The sequence below is a fragment of the Ascaphus truei genome, chromosome 11 (genome assembly GCF_040206685.1).
Source record: "Ascaphus truei isolate aAscTru1 chromosome 11, aAscTru1.hap1, whole genome shotgun sequence".
NCBI classification, from domain to species: domain Eukaryota; kingdom Metazoa; phylum Chordata; class Amphibia; order Anura; family Ascaphidae; genus Ascaphus; species Ascaphus truei.
The window spans coordinates 45,032,373-45,048,386 of record NC_134493.1 but is presented as its reverse complement, the minus strand read 5'-3'; the positions used below and the strand labels follow the sequence as shown (position 1 = coordinate 45,048,386).

The following is a 16,014-nucleotide window of genomic DNA, read 5'->3' as shown; positions in this document are numbered from 1 at the left end:
TAATCACCATCGCATGTCTCTAGTGCGTGGTTAATAATCACCATCGCATGTCTCTAGTGCGTGGTTAATAATCACCATCGCATGTCTCTAGTGCGTGGTTAATAATCACCATCGCATGTCTCTAGTGCGTGGTTAATAATCACCATCGCATGTCTCCAGTGCGTGGTTAATAATCACCATCGCATGTCTCTAGTGCGTGGTTAATAATCACCATCGCATGTCTCTAGTGCGTGGTTAATAATCACCATCGCATGTCTCCAGTGCACGGTTAATAATCACCATCGCATGTCCCCAGTGCACGGTTAATAATCACCATCGCATGTCTCCAGTGCACGGTTAATAATCACCATCGCATGTCTCTAGTGCGTGGTTAATAATCACCATCGCATGTCTCTAGTGCGTGGTTAATAATCACCATCGCATGTCCCCAGTGCACGGTTAATAATCACCATCGCATGTCTCCAGTGCACGGTTAATAATCACCATCGCATGTCTCCAGTGCACGGTTAATAATCACCATCGCATGTCCCCAGTGCGTGGTTAATAACACCATCGCATGTCTCTAGTGCGTGGTTAATAATCACCATCGCATGTCCCCAGTGCACGGTTAATAATCACCATCGCATGTCTCCAGTGCACGGTTAATAATCACCATCGCATGTCTCCAGTGCACGGTTAATAATCACCATCGCATGTCCCCAGTGCATGGTTAATAATCACCATCGCATGTCTCCAGTGCACGGTTAATAATCACCATCGCATGATTAATAATTACTGTAGGCCTCGTGCATGATTACATCCAACAATAAAACTGAATGTAAATCCTGTGTAATGTTGCCGTACTATTTCCTTGAAATGTACTTTAATAGTTCGAGCTGTACAATAGTTTTTAGCAGTTGCTTTTATTTAGAAGTAGCTGTGAGTTTCTCTTCACCAACACAATGCCGTCTGTTTCGTGAACACAAGGGGTTAACTAGAAGGCGGCCTCTTCCACCAGAGAGGTTTTCTAGAATCTGAATGGTGTTAACACAGGGCTGGGCAACTCCAGCCCTCAAGGGCCACCAACAGGTCCGGTTTTAAAGATATCCCTGCTTCAACACAGGTGGCTCAGCCAATGACTGAGCCACTGATTGAGCCACCTGTGCTGAAGCAGGGATATCCTGAGAACCTGACCTGTTGCTGGCCTTTGAGGACTGGGGTTGGCCACCCCTGTGTTTAAAACGTGTAACATTAGTAATTATTAATTGAACGACCTTACCGGGTATCTCGCTGCTCGCAGTCACTGCCACTGGTCTCCATATTTCTGTGTTCAGAGACATTTTTAAAGGGGATGTACTTTGTTTTTTTTGCAGTGCCTGACGGATAAAGGAAAGGAGCTCACCCAAATCTCATTGGTAGACGCCCGTGGTCAGTGCATTATGGACGAGCTGGTAAAGCCAGACAATCCAATACGGGATTATCTGACCAGGTACTCTGCACTATACTCCAGTTTATTTTCATATCATAAGCCAGGGGTTCTCAAGGCCCCCCAACAGGTCAGGTTTTCAGGATATCCCAGTCTCCGACTGAGCAACCTGTGCTGAAGCAGGGATATCCTTAAAACATGGCCTGTTAAGGGGTCTTGAGGAGTGGATTTGAGAACCCCTGTCACAAGCTAATTATATCTACGTAGAAGAGCGTTTATACGAGACTGTTACTGTGTATCAAGTAAAGGAAGGACTTGGTTCACAAAAGTGAGAAGTGTAATGTGACGTGTACACCCCTTGTGTACCCGAGAGACTAAGAATACAACGTGGATTCTGGAAGATTTCTATATGCAAAGTGTACACAGCTCTATACACAGAATGTTTACAGGCACACACAGATTGTCAGCTCTTGGAAACAGGACTGATTGCCGCTGCCTGCGGCACAGGGAGATAAAGTGACTTGTCCAGGGTGACAGTGTCCTTGCCACTAAGCCACTTCTTCTGTTCAACTGTCTACCTGAGGCACGTGCAATGCATGGATCTGCTGAATATGAATGTGTATGTTTTCCATTTAAATAAGGGGGGGGGAAACCCCCTGCCTCTCTCTCCCCCTCCACTGCGCCTCTGTCTTTCTCTCTCCCCTGCCTCGTTCTCTCTCCCCTGCCTCTCTTCCCTCTTTTAAAAGGGTTTAATTCACTGCAGCCAGGTGGCTTGTGATGTATTGCGCTATAATGCATTGCACTTTCATCCTTTTTTTAAGGTTCTCGGGTATTACAGAGACGCTTCTTCTTCCAGTGAAAACTAAGCTGAAGGACGTCCAGGACAAACTCAAAACACTTCTCCCTCCTGATGCGGTCTTAGTGGGTCACTCCTTAAACAATGACCTCTGGGCTTTACAAGTAAGTGGTTAGTGAGGGACAATTCTTTTATACCAGCGGTTCTCCGGTCCTCAACCCGCCCTCCCCCCGCCCCCCCAACAGGTCAGGTTTTCCACATATCCCTGCAGGGGGTTCAGTCAAAGTGATTAAGCCACCTGCGGTCCAGCAGAATTTGACCTGACCTGTTGGAGGTTCTTCTACTAATAAAATAATTGCTAGCCTGTGTCTATGAATAATGTATGAGCACCTATATTCAGTGAGACCGTACCCCACTGGAAGGCTGGGACGGGGGCCATGTGTTCCTCAGGGTGTTCCAAGGTCCAAACTGGTACCTGAATTTACAATGCGATGTGTGTTACCATTTCCTTTCAGTTGCCACACACTTTTGGGGGTGTGAAGTGGAGCTAAACAAGGCATTGCATGTAAATGGAATTGTACTATGTGTAGCACAACCCCGCGAGCAATCCCTAACCGGGGGGCGCTCAACGCCAGTCCTCAGAGCCTCCCCCAACAGGTCAGGTTTTACAGATATCTCTGCTTCAGCACAGGTAGCTCCATCAGTCCCTACTGCAGCATAGGTGGCTCAGTCTTTGACTGAGCCACTGGTTGAGCCACCTGTGCTGAAGCTGGGACATCCTTATAACCTGACCTGTTGGGGAGAGGTGGTTTTGAGGACTGGAGTTAAGCGCTACTGCCCTAATCAACAAGTCCAACGTTTGCCTTGCTTTAGGGTCCCCCTGCAGTGCGCAGCCGCCATGTACAGCGGTAAATGTCATGTGACGTTCTCACAGGGCGTTAACATGTGCTGTATTCTTGCCGTGTAAAGCAAACCCAACACGTTTTGTTTAAAAGTATATTTTCTTCCTCCGAATGAATAAATCTTCATTTTCTTAATTGGTTACCTAGCCATGTTGCCAGAGCGCAGCGCGGTTAGACGGCCGTCTTGGTGCACGGGTTAACCCCGTGGTTGCCATACTGCACACAACGGGATTTCTGTGTCCATACCGTGACTGATTCCCTTATCCCAAACCAGCCTCAAAAAAGTGAAGCGCAAAACCCAGTGAAAGACGAATGCAGGAACACCGCGGTCATTATTACATTCTCTTTTGTAGATGACACATCGGAACATCATTGACACAGCTGTGCTTTATGCCCGGGGATCGGCGAGAAAGTTTAAACTGAAGTTCTTGACCCAAGCGATTCTAGGGTAGGTATAACCCAAAACCTTTACCTGACCACACAAAGTTATGTAGCAGATTCCTCCCACACTATACACACACACACACACACACACACACACACACACACACACACACACACACACACACACACACACACACACACACACACACACACACACTATTTAATTTCCAATGTAATGATGAATGATATCAAATATGCAATAACTCCCTCCCAGTAGTTATTAGTCATTGTAGCCGCGTCATCATATCACATTGGTGGGTGATTCGGGGGGCATCACCTCTAGCCCGTTCTCCCCCTCTCCCCAGTGCAGAGGGATTTGAGATATTGCTTGCGTGGGTTGGAGCTTTTCCCCGCTCCCTTAGCTGCGTAATGACAATACCGTGATAAATACCGTCCCTCTCCTGTACTTGTTACTAGTTCCCTGTGTAAGAAGAGAAGCAGGATTGTATTCACCAGCATGGCACCATGAAGCGTGTGTGCAATGTGTAGTGTGCGGGCCTTGACGTATATCATGTTTCCCACCACTGATATAACCTCACACACTAACACGTATCAATACAATGGGACAACTCGCTCCGCGCTTGTTATCATTTGCGTACACAAAGTATCTCCTTAATTGTTTAATTACATGGACCTGCAAATGAAGCCAACGCGAAACCTAATGAGCAGGGTTAAATCCCTCAATTTGTTGCCAATATTCCCAGCAGTTTGAGCTGTAAACTGTAACAATAATTAGTAATATAAGAATACATGGTAGCTGCTGAGTTACACTGACTGAATGGTTAATTAAAACTGAAAGGCAGCCATTTAGTAAACCCTGGGAAGAAGGATTTTGCTGATCAGTCACCGGACAACTAATCGATCGGCAGCGTAAGTAGTTTGTTTTCAATAAAGGTAATCAAATGCTGCATATATTCCATTTAAAAAAAAAAAAGTTAATTAAGCTGATTTTTCTGATACGTAATCTTCAATGTGTTTTTTAGGAGAGAGATTCAGCGTGAAGATGTAACTGGACATAATCCATCAGAAGATGCAAAAGCCGCACTGAATTTAGCTCAATATTTTATTCACCACGGACCTGAGAAGGTTTGTAATATTTTATTTAAAAAAAAAAAAAAAAATTTCTATGCAAGAAAAAATAATTATTTAAAATGAAGACGTTATACGCTACTACAGTACTTGGTATATTTGCGTCAATTTTTTAAAACCCATATGTGAAACTGTCATGCTAATGGAAACTGCTCTGCTATTGGTCAGTGTTTTGTGGGACTTTGCTAGCACAGCAAAACTGAAATCTAGTCTACGCGACAATTGAACCTACCAACGGGCTTCTGGGACTTCTTTGCCAACTTTGGGGGTTTAGTCCTCCAAGCTCCGTTATGGGTTAACGCACCCATAGGGGCATTAACTCCCATTCAAGTCTGTGCGTTAACCTGTCACAGAGCTTGATGAATATAGATGGCGGTTTGTAAACCCTGATATTCCCTTTGAAAAGGGTGTGGCTTTGTGCTATAGACCCGTCCTTGATGTAGGAGGACAAGGTTTGAGTCTCCGTTTCATTTTTGAGGGTCTGTTCACTGTTGGTGGTGCATTGCCATCAAGTAAGTATTGGCTTCACTTGATGTTCTAGGTTGGTCGCATGCATCTGCAGAAGGTTCTAAGGTCTATGAATAATCTGAATGACTCCTTAACCGTGCAAAAGAAAACACCAGTGTTAAAACAGAATGGGCACATCCATCCATTGAACACAACCTCAAAGACATCTGCATTGGCGCAACCGCAAAGGTAATCTTGCATTTGGGATAAGCACGTTCACAACATAGCAGGACTGATAAGTAAAGGATGTAGGCGGATAGATTATATACAATTACAGTTTCCTTCCCTTTTTGTCCGTCCACATACTGCTTTTGTAAAGGAAATGTTGTCTAGGCCTTCTTAAAAATGTCATCCATTCCGAATCTCCAAACAAGTGATTCAGAATTCAGTAGGCAGACATAAGACCTGCCCTTTTATCTCTGTGTTGAAGCCCCTTTATGGTAGTCATTGGATTCAGAATCCAGTAAACTGTTTCTTCCTAGGGAAGCCCCCTGTAATTGGGACATTGGATAACAACGTGTATCTATTTTAGTCTTGCAGAATCGTTGGATTCTGTTGGCCAGAAGATCCTTTATGTGGGCAGAATGGATCATCTAAAGCACACTATCCCTTCAGAACCATTTGAGAATATTCTGTGTACTTCAAATGAAGAGGCGAGTGTCATACTATTTCACAATATCATTTGTGTAGGTTAAAGGTAATTAGCATGGCACCATGCATCGAAGTAATAGCACGTTCTGCGTTGATTTTATCACTATTAATTGGCATTAACCGCTACTCTGAGCTCTATTCATCCCAAACATTTTTTTAAAACATGTTAAATGGAATAAGTTACTCGACTCTTTGTGGGATCCACCACCTTTTTTTATGAACTTTCTAGAGAGATAGTCCTGAACCTGAGTGAAAAATGTGTTGGGTGTCTGCACACATGGAAATAAATACAAAAACAAAAAATGTCCTTCAAATGCTGCACAGAGACTTTCTGTGATGAATCCCCTATGGAGATTAAGCAAAAGTAGAAGAATGACAGCGGGCACTCTGCTATAAAAATATTGATTTGTTTTGCCATACAATGTAAACCAATGCAGTGCCTACGCGTTTCGGTTCCAGATGGGGCTGTCCTTAGCCCAGTGCCTAGAGATTCCCTTCTAAATGACAAAAATGTATTCCAACAAGATATGGTGCTCAGACTAGAAAAAAGCTTTAGATGAATAATGATATGAACCGCATACAGTCCAGAACTCGCCTTAATGGTGGGTAACGTGTATACGTTGTGTGCATGCATGCGTGTAAGAGAAAAATCACGCCTAATGGAGTCTCCGATTCCCCACCTCGCGATTATGGCGCGAACAACATCCTCCTCCATGAGAACGTTGATAAACGTAAGGAACTGGCATATTCTAGGGGGCCGGCCCGCTGTACGTCCTCGTGATCAGTTCGGAAGTTCCCAGGTCTGCAACATCTGCTGAGCTGGAGTCCAAAAAGAAGAAACGAGGTGCGGAGCACTGCCGCAGGCGGAAAAGAAATCAAGAGGTAACTCCAATAATAATAAAAAATATATACATTTATTAGATCACATGGATTCAAGGTCCTTCTTATTTGATCTAATAAATTGATATTTTTTTATTGGAGTTACCTCTTGATCTCTCTTCTGTCTGTGGTAGTGCTCCGCACTTCTTTTCCCCTATTTAAATTAACCCATTAAATGGCTTCTTCAGTGAAGCTGACCTTTTGGACCCCCAAAATCTTTCTGCAAGCCTGCTTTTATAATGCTAAGAGTACAATCCTTTTCGGTAGGTTCTCCAGAAAGCGTGCACTCTGGTTCCTCTGTCTCCCGTCAGCGTCGTTCAGTTCTCTCCCGAGCGCATTCACACGAACTGCATTGAAGATATGAATGAAAAGGTAATCCGTTTTTCGTCGTGCGAGATTTTCTGGGGGCGGGGGGGAGGGGCGTGGCGCTTACAGAGGTCCCCCGCTCTCCTCCCTCCCCCCCCCAAAGCATTTAAATGAAATGCCGGGGGACCGCGCAAGGCCTCTGTAACTTTATTCTACCTTGATTCAGCCGGCTTGCTGGTGTCTTCGGTGATGCGTCGCCATGGTAACCCGGCATCACGTGACTTCGCATGGCAACGGGATGTCATGTGACGCCGGAGCTGAGCAGGGGAGGAGACCAGGCAGGGGGGCGCAGGAGGAAAGCTGTGCGCATCCCTGCTCTAATGAAAAAAGAAAAAGGAGCGCTATCCACTGAACTATAAATCTTAATAAAACTTGTGAATAATGTGCGATTAGTGAACTTATATAAGTGAAAAACACCAAATACACAATAGGGAGTCAATGTGCCATATGGGATAATACTTAAGTGCAGCAGCCAGAGTCCAAAGAGGGGGGGGGGGGGGGCGGGCGCGAGGCCTCTGCAATCTCAACTTGCCGGGACTCAGCCGGCTTCTGGTCACGTCGCCATTACAACGCGGCGTCAAATGACACGTCGTCACGGTTACGCACATCAAATTATGCTGAAGGGTGACTGGACGTCACGTGATCGCCGGATCACTGGAGAGGGGGAGCGTGAGCGCTGGGGCCGGCACACGGGGGGCGCAGCAAAAAAAAACTTTGCGCTCCCCTGATTTAGAGAACTATTATATCTGCTCGCCTGGAGGTCTGGAATATATTGCAGTGGGAGGAAGAATTCCAATGTACAGTAATACACTTCCAGCTCTCAGTGGCACCTGTTAAGAGAACGTCTAATGTACCTTAACATCAACACACTCTAGTCTGCAATGTTGGCATTCTCAATAGGAGCCCTTCCCCCAAACCAAGGATACTTCAGGTATGGTGGTGGGTTAAAGAGCAACAGTAACACAGGGTCAATAATAATGGATTTTTATTATGGAGCAGAAGAAGCACAAGATACATGGACGCATTTCATTGGTCCGTATTTACTCGGAATAGAGAGCAGGTCCTAAAAATATTAACTACTTTTAGGAAAACAGCCGATAGCAAATCCTACCCAGCTTAAAGGAGCAATCCAACCCATATTCTACATGTGTGCCTTTTTAAAATAAATCAGTTTTGTAGTATTAGATACTTATTACCCTTTTTTTATTATTTTAAAATTCAACTCTTAATGCCATTTTTAATGCGTTCTAATATAATGAGCATCCTTTGATTTCTATAGCAGGTTTATCCCACCTCCCCAGCAGTGCAAGATATTTGTAACACTTTCCTGTTTGTGATGATTTGTTACCAATATTCCCAGCAGTTTGAGCTGCAAACTGTAACAATAGATAATCTTATCTTGGTGATATCAGGATACATTGTAGCTGCTGAGTTACTGACTGAAGGATTGACTGAAACTGAAAGGCAGCCATTTAGTGAACCGTGGGAAGCAGGATCTTTGCTGATCGATTACGGGAGAACCAATCGATCGGCAGCTTAGCTAATTAGTTTTCAATAAAGGTAATGAAAGGTGGCATATATTAAAACAAAACAAAACATATATATTTAATTATTTTTTAAGCTGCTTGGACAGCCTCTTTAACTGATTGATAAGGAACCACTTGATGTTCTTGCTTTTGTAATGTGGCATTTCCACTTCTTTAGATGAGAACCAAGTTTGCAGAGATGATGACCGTGTTTGCTGGTCCATTTAAGAAAGACTTTTGCCTTACATCCGTGCAGAGTGTGTTTAAGACATGTGGTCCTATCCATTCACTGAGTATCGTGGCAGACACATACCAGGTAATCCCCCTCCCCCCCCCCAGTTTAGCAGCATTACTACAGTAGGAACTCTGGGTTCTTTAACGGAGTTATACTTCGTTTCCCGTGAGACGATAATGTATACAACACCTTTTTTCTTAAGTTTTCTTCGTATACTCATTTGCAGGGCTCGACAAATGCAGTCGCCCACTCGCTTGGGGCGAGTGCATTATACCCACTGTCAAGTCTTACCGGTCGGGGGAGCCGCGTCTCCCGGCATTCTCCAACGTCTCTCCCTGCAACTTGTGAACAGGGCTGCGTGGCGTCAAATGACGCCATGTTGCCATGACAACGGGTTGCTACTTAGCATTCCGAGATGCCGCATCCCGCCGCTGGTAACACTCGTCAGCGGGTAAAGGACGGTGGGAGAGAGGGAGGAGGGTTATAGTACGACAAAAACATTTTATTTTGGAGGGGCCTGAAAACAAAAGGAATATAATTCGACCCAAATATCTCACCTAAAACTTACACTCCCGAAGTTTCATGTTTCTGGGACAAGGGGAACAGGTAAAGTACACAAACAGGTCAGGTTTTTGCTATACTTTACTTGGGACATCCATACCCCTCCCCGTCCTTATGTACAGCCGGGTACTCGCAAATTATACACTATTGGTGGGTAACATAACAGTACTATCGGCTACTCCGGTCAGCAACACTTAATACACTTTTTAACCCTAGTTGCTCCCCAATATCCACCCTTATTCTCCCGCTCCCAAAGTCCCTTTCCTGCAGCTATTTCCTAACAGGGATCCTAACTATACCTGGCATCCCTAGCTTACATTCCCGCAGGGGACCATAAAATGGGAACAGAAATACAGGAGAATACATTCGGGTGCACAGCTAGACCCAAGAGCTGACACTTCAGCCCTTGAAATACGGTTTCTAGAGGCAGCCAGCCAGGCTTGACCTTTATTATAGCAGGCCGGCAACCCCCTACGTCACATGCAGCATTAGTGATAATGCACTACAATGATCTGCTCTGTTACTTGTGTCCCCGAATTGGAGTGGCTGAGCTCCCTGCTCTGAGTGGCAAGATAAACATGATCTAGACCAGGGGTGGCCAACGCCAGTCCTCAAGGGCCACCAACAGGTCAGGTTTTCAGGATACCCCTGCTTCAGCACAGGTGGCTCAGTTGAAGACTGATCTAGATGGCCATTTTACAAATCTATTTCTATAGATAAGAAGTCTTTGCCTTTCCTTTGCACAGCCTTATATCCGTGTCCAGTACAGCGTTCTGGAGGCTGCTCAGCTTTCCGTGGAGGTTCTGAGCGGAACGTGTGTTGATGGGTCCTGCATTAAGGTACGTAGCACGAGAGAGCGTCTGTATGTCAGGTGAACGCTAGCATGAAGAAACAGAACTCATCAAGAGCATCAGTCATGGTCGGTAGAAAAGCACCAGTGGGTTACAAATAACTGTACACGTCCAACAAGTATTTTGTGTATGTGGGTGTGTTAGGGGCTGAGCTGTTAATTTTAGCGGCAGGGACCCCCTGCTCTGCTTCTGGAGCTTCTTACCTCCATAGGGGGGGGGAGGAGGTCCGGTAGCAGCTATGGCGGATTTAAAACTTTCGTGTCACACGGGCCAATAGGAAGCCGTGATGTCGTCCCTTGCGACTTTGTTTGCTCATTTGACCCGGAAATGTAAACCTGCGGAGCTGCTACCGGCGCGCCCTACGGAGATCGGGAGCAAGGGGGTCACCGGAGCTGAAAAGAACGTGGTTCAGCTCCGGAGACCCCCTGCTTCCCACTTAGGGAGGACAAAACTTTTTGGGGGAGCATATGCACCTTTTAAATAACCCAGATTACACATAGAATAGCCCCTGCCTAATCTTTAATATATATTTTGACTCGTATTCCTGTTTCTTCCAGAAATGTGTATTTATATTACTATGAGAGTGGGATTGCCGCAGTTTTGTTGATTTATTACTGTTATGGGCCCTTTTCACTGAATTGTCCTGTTATCTATGGATCATCATTAAAGCTGCAGACCAAGCAATATCCTACGTGTTTATTTTTTTAAATAAATCAGTTCTGTACTATGAGAACATACTGGTAGCATTTTTTTTTAAACTCTGAATTACAGTTTTTATGTATTATAATGTAACAAGCATTTTTTGTTTCTATAGCAACCATTTACAAAGTCACATCCCATTCCTCTTCTGAAACAGGCTCCGCACACCCCTTTTTGAGCCCTGCATTAGCAGTGCACCAATTGTATCTAGTGACTGCCTGGTTACATGATCTTCCCATAGGATGTTGCATCTTTGGTCCTCTTCTGCTGCACTGATAACCATTTAGTGAACCCCTAAGCTGAGGATTCGCCGATCGATCGGCAACTTAGCTAATTACTTAACCTTGTGTGGGTGGTATTGATGCACATTGGGGGGGAAACGGCAGCTTTAAAGTGTTCCATCTGACATATGTTTCTTTACGAGGAGTGTGTGTGTTGACGCTGAGCCCTTCTGCTGTTGGATAGGTCCAGAGGCTGATGAATGAGAGAACATTGGACTGTGAGGAAATGTTAAAGGAGATGGAGGAAGATCTGGAAAATAAAGGCATTATGTATGTGTCTGGGTTTAAGAAATCCTTAACTGAGGAAGTTCTCCAGCAGCGGTTCAGCCATTTTAAAGATATCAAAGCTATTTTTGTACCGACGAATCATCGAAACAGGAAGCACACAAAATACTGTTATTTAAGTAAGTAAATGGCCACTTCCACTGCAGCAAAATGTTTTCTGGTGTTGAATGCGTATCCTGAAATCCTTATTAATACAATCCATACTAATTCTACCCATGTCACCAGCCTCTGCTGCTGGGCAGGTCACAGGACCTTTGCACAAAGGGTAATGTCAAGTGAACATGGTAAAATTATTTTAAGACTGCTCAAAATGAACTAAATAATATGCATTACCATTAAATAGAAATTCATGTATAAGTACCTGTAGAACAGGGGTGCTCAACTGGTCCTCAAGACCCTACCCCCCCAACAGACCAGGTTTACAGGATATCCCTGCTTCAGCACAGGTGCCTCAATCAGTCCCTGATTTGGCACAGGTGGCTCAGTCTTTGGCCTGTTCGGGGGTGGGGGGGGGGCGGTGTGCTGGAGTTGAGCACCCCTGTTATAGAAGTAATGTAAAGACTTCAAGTTACTTTTAGCACACAACACCAGGGCAGCCTGCTCACATGTTTCATTGTTAGAGCAGTGGTTCCCAACTTCCGTCTTCAAGAATCCCTAACAGGTCAGGTTTAAGGATGTCCCTGTTTCAGCACAGGTGTTTTCAGTCAAAATGATTAAGCCACCTGAGCTCAAGCGTCACCAGATCCCGGCGGAGGGCAGGTAAGAGACTATACAGAGGCCTTGCGCATTCTCCCATGTAAATGCTTTGGGGAATAGGGCAGGGTCTCTAAACACCGTGTCCCTCTCCCCCTTCCCCCCCTTCCCAGAAAATTACGAGCTGACCAGTTTGTTTTAAGGATGTTCCTGTTTCAGCACAGGGGGTTTCAGTCAAAATGATTAAGCCACCTGTGCTGAAGCAGAATTGTACCTGAGCTGTTGGGGGTTCTTGAGAGCTAGAGGTGGGAACCTCTTTTCCAGGAGCGTCCTCCCTGATCCGTTTAACGACACGGTCTGAAAAAAACACAATTTCAGGAAATCTGAAGTGTGTGTGTGTGTGTAATGATTTTAACGCACTGTGATACGTGTCAAGAATTCCACAGCTCCCAAAGCGCTCTCGTGGCCGCTCAGGATATCCGTGCACAAGGTGAACTGAAGTGTCGGAAAGCTCTGACCGCCAGCCATTTACATCACTGGTTACAGACCGCTGTGACCTCTGTCCCTCCGGGGCACCAGCCCAGCCAAGAAACCCTTCCCAAGGTAACCAGTGTCTAGTTAATGAATTGGCAGTGCTCGCTATAATATCAATACACACAAAATACAAAGGAAAACAAGCACATCGAAAAAACACAAGATGGGTGTGTCCGGCTAAACTACTCCTGTTATTAAAGGTCTTCTATACAAGCGGTCCTCGGTTATCCGACGGAATCCGTTCTGCAAAACGTCAGCTTGTGGTTCATAAGTTTGGCAGATGCTATTTAGATGACATTGACACCACTCAGCCGTTGGTGACAGTGTTAGCATGTGCTGTCTTCAACAATAATGCGATCGGCAGATCCAGCTTTTCCTTGAGTCACTCCCTAAGGCACTTCTTTTTGATATAGGAGGTGGCAGTGCTGCTGTAACCCGCAATTTTTTCTTTATATATATATATATACTAGCTGAGAGCCCCGGCGTTGCCCGGGATGTTTGTGGTGTGGGTGTGGCATTTGGGTGGGGAGTGGTCCACACGGCCCATGTGCGGTGGTAGTGCTGCTGTGGCTGTACTGATGGTGATTGTATCGGTGTGCTGATTTGGGAGGGTTTGGTGCTGATGTGGGGGTGCGGATGTGGGTGTGCCGATGGGGGAGGTGCAAAGGTGGCGATGTGTGGGTGCTGATGGTGTTGATGGGGGCTGGGAATGGCGGGGAGCCGAGAATGCCAGTGTGCTGGGGGGGCATGGGATACCGGTGTGCTGATGTGGTGGTGCTGGTGATAGTGTGTGTGTGTATACATTGTATGTGTGTGTGTGTATACATGTGTGTGTGTGTGTGTGTGTGTGTGTATGTGTGTGTATGTATGTGTATGTGTGTGTGTGTGTGTGTGTTTGTGTATACGTGTGTGTGTTTGTGTATACGTGTGTGTGTTTGTGTATACGTGTGTGTTTGTGTATACGTGTGTGTGTTTGTGTATACGTGTGTGTGTGTGTGTGTGTGTGTGTATACACGTGTGTGTGTGTATACACGTGTGTGTGTGTGTATACACGTGTGTGTGTGTGTATACACGTGTGTGTGTGTGTGTATACACGTGTGTGTGTGTGTATACACGTGTGTGTGTGTGTATACACGTGTGTGTGTGTGTATACACGTGTGTGTGTGTATACACGTGTGTGTGTGTATACACGTGTGTGTGTGTGTGTGTGTGTGTGTATACACGTGTGTGTGTGTGTATACACGTGTGTGTGTGTATACACGTGTGTGTGTGTATACACGCGTGTGTGTGTGTGTATACACGCGTGTGTGTGTATACACGCGTGTGTGTGTGTGTATACACGTGTGTGTGTGTGTATACACGCGTGTGTGTGTATACACGCGTGTGTGTGTATACACGCGTGTGTGTGTGTGTATACACGCGTGTGTGTGTGTGTGTGTATACACGCGTGTGTGTGTGTGTGTATACACGTGTGTGTGTGTGTGTATGCACGCGTGTGTATGCGCACGCGTGTGTATGCGCACGCGTGTGTGTATGCGCACGCGTGTGTGTATGCGCACGCGTGTGTGTGTGTATGCACACGTGTGTGTGTGTATGCACACGTGTGTGTGTGTGTATGCACACGTGTGTGTGTGTGTGTGTATGCACACGTGTGTGTGTGTATACGTGTGTGTGTATACATGTGTGTATGTGTACGTGTGTGTGTGTACGTGTACATGTGTGTGAGTATAGGTGTACGTGTGTACGTGTGTGTGTCTACGTGTGTGTGTACGTGTGTGTGTGTGTGTGTGTGTCTACGTGTGTGTGTGTGTGTGTGTCAACGTGTGTTTGTGTATACGTGTGTGTGTTTGTGTATACGTGTGTGTGTGTGTGTCTGTGACTTTTCTGAGTTACATACAGGGCTCAGGACAGCACCGCAAACATAATTTAGGGAGCCGTGTCAGGCAGGTTGAAATGCAAACCGGTTGTCTGGCTTAAAGTTAAAAGGCATGTTATTTTTTTCTTTTATAGGAAGAAGATATAACTGACACGATTAGGAACATGGACAGGAAAATAAAGACGCTTTTTGAAAGTCTTCAAGGAAACACCCTCTGTATGGTCCTGTTCCCCGGCAAAAATAGGTTTGAAGTCTTGTTAACTTGACATTCAGAGCGTCTTAAAATGAAACACTAGCACAAGGGCGGCCAACTCCAGTCCTCAAGGTCAGGTTTCCAGGAGATGCCTGCTTCAGCACAGGTAGCCGTCTTCGACTGAGCAGGGATATCCTGAAAACCTGACGTTGAGGACTGGATTGTCCGCCCCTGTGCTAGCACCATCATGCACGGGGTTGTTTCGCTTGATCTGTGCAGTGGTCTTGCTGAACGAGGCTTAGACGAGCTTGGGCTGCATTCAGTATTTGGCAGTTCCTTTTAACCACTTCACCCCCGTGTGCTTACATCTGATTTAATACATGTTTCTCTCTCTTTTAGTGCCAGTGGATTGTTTTCAGGGATTGGTTTCATGGGAATAAAAGAACTGTGCCGCTAACTGACATTTATCTCATTTTAATATACGGACTGCACCATTTGTACACATCTTAATGTAAAAAAAAATCCATTAAAGTTTTTTTTTTTCTCAAATCACTAAACTTGTTGCCTATAAATTCAGGACTTGCTTCAAAAGTCATCTGTAATTAACAATGTACTGTATCCCCATTATTGCCAATGACACCTGAAAGCACAGCAGCTCAGGACCTTACATTTACGGTTATGGTATTGTAATGTTTGAGGGGACATTAGATATTTTTTCCAGTCACACAAAAGCTGAAGCAGCAACCCACTATAGCATGACATTGATATCCATGGGTCTGGCTTTCACAATGTGGAAATGAAACCCTTTCGTTGGGGTCTTTACCAACATGCAAAGATAACAGAATTCATTACCCATGGAGACTGTGATAGACGGTACAATAGATACACACACACACACACACACACACACACACACACACACTTTGATTTTTTAGAAAGGAAGGGTATACAGGGATATACCAAATAAGTAAACATGGGAAGGATGTTGATCTAGGGAGTAATCTGATTTGCCATTAATTCGAATTAGGCAGGAATTTGATTTTCCCCTCATAAGATGTCATTGGATGATATTTCACTGGGGTTGTTTGTTTGGCTTCCTCTGGATCAAAATACTTATATTTGTATCTGTTATCTAAATTTAGCATAGGTTGACCTTGGACAATATTTTTTGTTTTATTCTTTCCCCAATCTCATCCACTATGTCCCTCCAGTACCAGATACTAGTTTTAACCCAGCCAGGT

At 45.1% G+C, this 16,014-nt stretch overlaps 1 protein-coding gene across 1 annotated transcript in view; it reads left to right on the top strand.

Annotated features, from left to right (window-relative positions):
• REXO5 (RNA exonuclease 5) overlaps positions 1-15,322 on the top strand; it is a 29,816-nt gene extending 14,494 nt beyond the window's left edge. Inside the window, exons 8-20 of the mRNA XM_075565996.1 lie at positions 1,353-1,468; positions 2,227-2,365; positions 3,457-3,551; positions 4,531-4,633; positions 5,178-5,332; positions 5,676-5,796; positions 6,941-7,045; positions 8,744-8,881; positions 10,108-10,200; positions 11,377-11,596; positions 12,607-12,773; positions 14,715-14,824; positions 15,173-15,322. Coding sequence (XP_075422111.1) covers positions 1,353-1,468; positions 2,227-2,365; positions 3,457-3,551; positions 4,531-4,633; positions 5,178-5,332; positions 5,676-5,796; positions 6,941-7,045; positions 8,744-8,881; positions 10,108-10,200; positions 11,377-11,596; positions 12,607-12,773; positions 14,715-14,824; positions 15,173-15,230 — 1,620 coding nt within the window. The 3' untranslated portion in view covers positions 15,231-15,322. The remainder of the gene's footprint in view (positions 1-1,352; positions 1,469-2,226; positions 2,366-3,456; positions 3,552-4,530; positions 4,634-5,177; positions 5,333-5,675; positions 5,797-6,940; positions 7,046-8,743; positions 8,882-10,107; positions 10,201-11,376; positions 11,597-12,606; positions 12,774-14,714; positions 14,825-15,172) is intronic.
• The last annotated feature ends 692 nt before the right edge of the window (positions 15,323-16,014 follow it).